At 35.6% G+C, this 7,690-nt stretch overlaps 1 protein-coding gene across 2 annotated transcripts in view; it reads left to right on the top strand.

Annotated features, from left to right (window-relative positions):
• Positions 1-5,152, top strand: part of TBC1D23 (TBC1 domain family member 23) — a 52,303-nt gene extending 47,151 nt beyond the window's left edge. For both annotated transcript variants that reach the window (XM_045001746.1, XM_045001747.1), the window contains 3 exons: positions 114-249; positions 1,428-1,622; positions 3,371-5,152. In XM_045001746.1, the coding sequence (XP_044857681.1) occupies positions 114-249; positions 1,428-1,622; positions 3,371-3,452 (413 nt within the window). In that variant the 3' untranslated portion in view covers positions 3,453-5,152. The remainder of the gene's footprint in view (positions 1-113; positions 250-1,427; positions 1,623-3,370) is intronic.
• Positions 5,153-7,690: the final 2,538 nt, after the last annotated feature.

The raw sequence follows: 7,690 nt of genomic DNA on the forward strand, positions 1-7,690 counted from the left end.
TTGGGATATGAAACTTAATTATTTTTATTTTTAATAAGCAGAAACATTGTAAACATTGAAGAGTTGACAGATGTTCTGTCTGTGTAAAAGTTATTTTTTCCTCTTCCATATAGATGAAATTGATAGTGCCTCGATGTCGGATGATGACCGAAAAGAGGTAGTCAACATTCATACATGGATAAATAAACCAGATGTGAAGCATCATTTCCCCTGTAATGAAGTGAAAGAAAATGGACACATGTTTCCTAGGTACTAAAGTATTGTTTATTCTTGAGTATGAAGAGCTATATGAAAAAGCTAGTGGTGGTGTTATTGTGTCTGGATATTGTCTATAATGAACAATAAGCGTCTGAGCCACTAAGTAACTAAGAGCTGTAGTATTTATTATTTGTATTGTCACAGTGCCTAGGAGCCCTAATCATTGTGCTAGGTGCTGTACAAATATGCTCCTTGACTATTTCTACAGCATGTGTACAGAATTTTACTGCTAGAAATAATAGTACTAACTCCTTTGCAAAACAAGTTGTTTCAGAAAATACTCTCAATAAGTTTGGGTTTATTTTCAGCATCAGGGCCCCAAACGTCCAAAGTGTGGCTGCACTCTTTCCTTGTCAATATCCGCACAAGAATGTATTGCAGAGGCACTTCTACCTCTAAATCAGGACACAATTGCAGTGACCTTTTTATCTGGTCAGTAGGAGGTACTGGAGCATGATGCATAGTGCATCTTCCCGTAGTTGACCCGAAGCGTGTGACTGTAGGGACCTAACAAACTTGGGCTGTAGTGTAAAGCATGGTGTCCTTTGCTCAAAACATTAAGTTGCTTAAAGTTGTGTTTTGCTCTTATTTAGAGAGACAGACAGAAAACTATTTTATATTTTTATTAAAAAGAATCTGGTGGAAGATAAAACTTTAGAATTTGACCAGAGACTGCAGTCAGTGTTTCACTGTTGCATTTGATCATAGTTCCAAAGAACTAAACACTTACATCACTGGAAAAGCTCATCCAGGAAAAACAACAACATGCTTTTCTAAAAATTTTACCTAGGATGATAAAGCCCGAAAGCTGCAAATACTTGTGCATGTATGTAGGATGCAGGATCAGGACCTTTGAGTTGGCTCCCTGTGAGATATACATGTTAGCTATTAATTCCTGTGCAGTGTCAGTGTTCTTGACAAGCTATATGGTTTTGCTATGTGCTATTAAACAGCTGCCATGTTTGACTTCGGAAGTGCTTGCATTTCAGTTCTGAGAGAAGTTTGTAAAGTGTTTAGGAATTCTGAATTAAATGTGCTGCATAAATATAAAACTGTTGGCATTTGAAAACGTTGTGTTAGCTAGCTCAGAGTGAGAGTTATCTTTAATATTAAACTTTCTGTATATTTGACCTTTACTTCATTTGTTGGTAAATTTTCTCTTTTTAAAGTCATCTCTTAGTAACTGCAACACACATGTACTGTTTGAGGGAGATTCCATCACGAAGGGGATTGGCTTACATACAGTCTCGTCAGGCCCTAAACTCTGTAGTTAAAATTACATCCAAGAAGAAACACCCAGAACTAATCACCTTTAAATATGGAAACAGCAGTACTTCGGGCATAGAAATTTTGGCAGTTGAAAGGTAAGAATGTTTCTCAAATACGAACTGATCACAAAACAAAGGGCCTCATCCTGCAAGGTAGAGTGTGCCACTACTTCCTTTGATATCAGTTGATATCAGAGGCACTTGGCACTTCCGGAATCAGGCCCAAAGCTAACACTTTATTTTTAATAGCTGTAATGTCCTGACATGAATCAGGATAGACAGCAGATCTGCAGTCTCTCTCAAGGAATACTGAGTTTGTGGATTTTAGAGGGGAAAAAAGTACTTATTGTAGCCTGATTTGGTCTAATAATTTGTAAGATCATTTGTGTAGAGAAATGTCGTCTTCTCCACCCGTAACTCTGTATAAATGCCTCTGAAATAGTTTTTAAGTTAGCTTTTTATTTTTGAGATAACTCTTTTTGGTAACCATTTTACTGGAAAGTGTCCTCTTAGTAATGGGTCTATGTAAGAGGTTATATGCAAGTTTCTATCCTGCTACAAGAGCCCCAAATGTATCATCTGGAAAGGCAGCACTAAGATGTTGGTTTATCATTTTGAGAGAGGGCAGGGAGGGCTTAGCCTCCAAAGCAAGAGAAGTATTTTGGGCTTTGGGCTTGCTGCTTTTTTTCACTACAGTGTATAGTTTCTCTTAGATTTCTGTGCGCGTGTGTGTGTGAAACGCCAGTTTTTAAAGGCATTAAGGTGAAGGATTTTTTTTGTTTTTGTTTTAATAAAGAAGGCTCATGCTTAACAAACAGATGTTACCTGGTGATGTAAATAATGGATTCCAGATTCTTGAACGTCTGATTTTTCCCAACCATAAAGAGTCCGATCCAAAGTCTGTTGACTTCAGTGGACTTGGGATCAGACCCAAAATAATTGTCTTGAGAATAAAATTAACCTAAGGCTATCTGTAAAGTCTGTGTTCTACAAGACATGCAGTTGAGAGTTATAAATATATTTTAAAAACTGGTCCCTAGGGGATTGGACAGCTGAGAATTAAGTAATATGATATATAGCCTTTAACCTGAAGATTGCTGGTGAAAATCTGTTCTATATCAATTCTTATAGTGGACTCATCATTTTAATACAAAGCGCCTTCCAATAGTGCATTAAGTAACTTGACTAACATATGTCACAGGTTAGTTGTTCTCTCATCCTCTCCCTGGGAGAGAAGCATGTGCAGTGAAGCATCTTGTTTTGGAAGGGTTTTTTACCCAGATCAGTAGTGTCTAAAAGATATTATCATCTGATGCCTGTTTGGGTGTCCTGTGGGAAATGCATTTGGTGGTATTGGTCCAGTTCCCAGCAGTAAGTTGTCCATACCACAAAAAACGCCACCACACATGGCACTAATTCACTACTTCATTGGCAGTTTCCATATAGTGAGCAAGAACTGAATGGTAAGCATGGAAAACGAACTGTTCTCTTGTCCATAGAAGTCTCTCCAGATTAGGATTGGTATGCATTGATGGAGTAATGTATGGAGAAATCTTGCCCTGCTGTTGCCCATTCTGTACCTTTCTATGAATAAATCAAGGTCTTCAGTCCCCAGGGTTCTCAACCGAATACTTTTTCATCAGCATTGAATTCACATGAAGAAAATTTTCTTTTATTCCAACTGTGAAGGATATTACTGTTTACCCAATAGTTTTACATTTTAAAGGGGGATTTTCCCCAAATGTTACTGAGACAAAGCTAGAGGATGAATTCAGACATCAGTTTTTATGAGTGGCATGGAAAGTTGGCACAATGTATTAATGATGGTCCTTTCTCTTTTAAAGGTATTTGATTCCAAATGCAGGTGATGCTACCAAAGCCATAAAACAACAGATCATGAAAGTTCTGGACGCGTTGGAGAACTAATAACAAAAAACTTTTAAGATAATGATTTAAAAAGAAAAGAGGCAACCAAGATACTGTATGTGGACACAAAATGACTGCTTTCCAACTGAATACTAACCTAAGAGAACATCTCTGTTTGCTGATGGGAATGCCTGAGTAGCAGGCTTAAAATAGGGTAAATTATTAATTTCTCAGCAGGATTTCAATTTTTTTTTTAACAATTTTGTTTTTTGCAAAGGTTGTTTATTATAAAGGTCAGGTTTTTTTAAAAGCAGCTTTAATGTAGCAGTTCAGTTGTGTAGAACTATATGAAGGAAATGCAGCTCTTTCAGGTATGGAAAAATAGTTGAAGTGTCGTAAGTAAACTTGAGAATTAGAAGTCAAAAATGTCTAAAGCCTAATGCCTGTAAATTTGATTTTGCCTACTGGTAGTATCAAGTATTGTTATCAATTCTTAGGTTTGTAAACAGAAGAGACAAAAGCTCAGTAATACAACTTACTCCTCTCAAAATGATTGGAACCCAGTTCAATCAATCTTCAACTCCAGGGGATTGAAAAATGCAAACCATACTGTGGAGGGGGAAAAAAAGTTGTTGGTTTTTTTTTTTAAAAACCTAGTATACACTATCAGGTAAAATAATTTGAATGGTTAAATGACTGTTTTTAAATACTAGACTGAACTGTATACAATAAGAACAAAAATTACCATTTTGTAATTATGCAAATTAAATGTTTCCTGGGTTGAGGCAGTGTTACTATTGTAGTACAAATGTGTGAGTGCTTTTGAGCAAATGAAATTGGAATTCATGCTTCACATGACATATTACCAGGTGAAAGTGATTTGTCTGCCTCCATCAAAAGTGAAATATCTAATAAAATATATTATTTGGTTTGTCATTTCAAAGCCCTTCAGTTCAGCGCAGATGGATTTGTACTAACTTGAAGGTGTGTTCTGCCTCAAGACTAATGCACGCAAATAAAGCAAAGTGGTCAAAGCACTGAATATCTGTGATAACTATTTGTTACTTTCAAGGCCATATGGATTTTTCCTTTGAATAACATTTTACATTCTTTAATGCCAGAGAACTGACAACTATTCTAGCAGCTTTCAGATTTGATCTAAAATAGCTTTCACTAATCTGCAGCTTTCAGAACTGATCTAAATTTGGTTCTCAAGTTAGCAAGCCAATCCAGGAATGCACTTATGGCCATGGAATAGTTTCTGTGCATGCTGATGCTGAAATTAACAAAAACTTTGGAATGATGATTATGGGAATCAGCTGTACTGTGTGGAAACCACTTAGTATTTACAGTTAATAAAATGTAAAATTGATGTATCATAAAGAAATAAATGAAACTGACCTTTATAAAAATCAGCTATTTTAAGTTATTTTAGTAGGAATCAAGCTAAGGCACCTTAATTCTGGAACAAATTCCCTTTTTATAAATATCTGAATAAACACCAATAGAACTTGAACTATTGAAAGTATTTGCATGAAATTGCACCTGGCCCAATGCTCCTGTATTTATAGTTCTGCCCTGCAGCTGTTGTATTACATTCCCCCCTTCCTAGCCTTTGAAGAGCCTCTGACTCTGTGTCTACTTCAGCAATGAGATTTTTTTTTCATAATGTTAATGTAAAGATGTTTGTGTTACTGTTTATAACTACAATTGTAAATAAACCAGAACAATTTGAACATAACTTGTTCTAACAGAAGGCATTTAATTTTGCACTGTTTGATTTCTGTTGGCCTAACTATAGTTTTTCTAAAAGGTGTGTGTGTGTGTGTGTGTGAAATAGATACTTAAAGTGAGAAAAGTAGTTGGCTACAGTTCACAGGCAGCTGGTCTGAATTTTTTTTAAAGTGCTTATGTTTGCTTTTCATTTTGAAACACTTTCATAGGTCAAATGAAATATAACAGTAGAAAATAGACAAAGCTCCATTTTGTCAGTAATATACTTACAAATATATGGTTCACCTATCATTAAAATTCATTCTGTTAATTTTATTGGCTGACCATGGTCAACATTGCAGGGATCAGAGCTTATGTTTTGAACTTTGCTGTTTATAAATGAACAAATGGTAGAATAATTCAAAAGCTGATTACAAAGCATTCCTAATTCTGTCATATTTTTGTTACGAAAAATATTGACGGCATATTAATATATAACAATTTTTGCTCACTATTAGTGGGAGGAGGGGAAAAACAATTTTGCATTATATTACTGACTTGGGAAGTCAGGGTATAATTGTTTCACAAGTAGCTGAAGTATTTCTAATATCTTGAAGAATCCAGCTATTCGTAGTGAAAATCACATTCTATTTTAAAATAACAATTAGCCATGCTTATCTCAAACATAGGAGGAAGGTAATATACACTGCTTCGTTATCAACAATATATGTCCTTTTAGCTAACTGGTACAGTAACTCTGCATTAAAACTTACGTTTATCTCTGTAGGTTAAACATCACCAATATTATGGAATTCATAATTTATGCCACCAAAAGGGATGATAAAAAACTAACCATTTCTGAGATAATTCATAGGTTGCTTGCAGGCCTCTTATCCTACAGAATTATATAAGACAATCTATGAAAAACATTTTCAGTATTTGTTTATTTTTTTGTATCTCACAAAGTAATTATCCACAATTGGAGGAGGAGACTGTTTGCAATTCATATTACTAGGCTGCATTTTTTTAATATGAAGTAGCTACACAGCAGTTTTTTGCTAAACAACTAATCCAATTACAGTGTAGAGTGCACTATAAATAGGAAGGATATATTAGAAGATTCAGAATGTTACCTATTTATCTTCCCTCTCTATCTTCCTCTTATTTCTCTTTATTATTCATTAGAAGCTTACAGGGTCCTGAATTACTGGAAAAGATGTTTGTGTGTTGCCCTCAGTGTTTCTGGATGTAAAATGGAAGCTGCTACCTCTATTTTTGAGGAATTCTTTCTCTGTTTAATTTAACTCTTTGGATAATGGTCTAAGGTCTCCAGCCCAATCCTGAATGTCTACACCACAGTTAAACAGCCTCTTATCCCAAGCCCCATGAGCCAGAGTCAACTGACATGGGCCAGCTGTGGGATTTTAGTTGTAGAGTAGACATTAAGTATCAGAGGGGTAGCCGTGTTAGTCTGGATCTGTAAAAGCAGCAAAGAGTCCTGTGGCACCTTATAGACTAACAGACGTATTGGAGCATAAGCTTTCGTGAGTGAATACCCATTTCGTCGGATTCACCCACGAAAGCTCATGCTCCAATACTTCTGTTAGTCTATAAGGTGCCACAGGACTCTTTGCTGCTTTTAGAGTAGATATTGTAAGCACACGTTTCCATTTCTTAATTAAGAAACCAATGGGACTAATTATATGTAAACTGAAGCATGTGCATAAGTATTTGCATGATTGGGGCCTTTATTGCTAATTCTTAGTTCTAATGTCTTATCTGTGGAGATACCTTGTTAATTGCATTATCCTCTTTAGATTTAATAAGTTATTTCCTGCTCTTTCAGTTTAGCTTCTGTTATGAGCAAATACCATTCCACTACTGTAACCTGCTCCTCAACAGTATTGATTTTTACCAACTATGATTTTAAAATTTGTTTTCCGAAGTACTGAGACACACATGTAACTTACCTGTTTTAGTATAGAGATTCTATTAAATTGCATAGAGAATTTGCCCTTTAAAAATATTCCTTCTATGTACCACTAACTTGTGCTGTTGTGGAAAATAGTACCCAAAAAACAGCCTTCAAGCCTTGTGAGTTCAACTTTTAAAAGACTATTTTCAGTTTTTCTGGCATTGAAATATTACAAAACTATAACTTCCAAAACTTACTGAATTTTGGATCTATAGATTTGACTATTTTTAGTGTTTTTCTAGGAGTCTTCCTAACAGGTATGTTTCCCATGCCACCAAGCCTCCCACTTCTCTTTGCTGAGGCTCTCTCTCCAATATTTCTACTTCAAGCTCTTCAAGTCTGAGCTGTGGCACCATCTCTTTTTCATACCAGGTTGCCAACTCTGCTGAATTATGGGGTGCTTTTGTGAGCTGAATAAATGTCATGAGGATGAAAATCAAACATCTTTTCCATTTACACCATGTCTAGGTTAGCAGGAGTTAAAGGCATATTTGTACTTTAACATACTGCACCATACATGCCCCCATTCAAATGCATCTTTAGTAGGTTTGTAGTTTTTAGAGAAAGTGATAAGTACGAGAGTTAAGTAAATCATTATTTATGCAAAATA

This window comes from Mauremys mutica, chromosome 1 (assembly GCF_020497125.1).
Source record: "Mauremys mutica isolate MM-2020 ecotype Southern chromosome 1, ASM2049712v1, whole genome shotgun sequence".
NCBI lineage: Eukaryota > Metazoa > Chordata > Testudines > Geoemydidae > Mauremys > Mauremys mutica.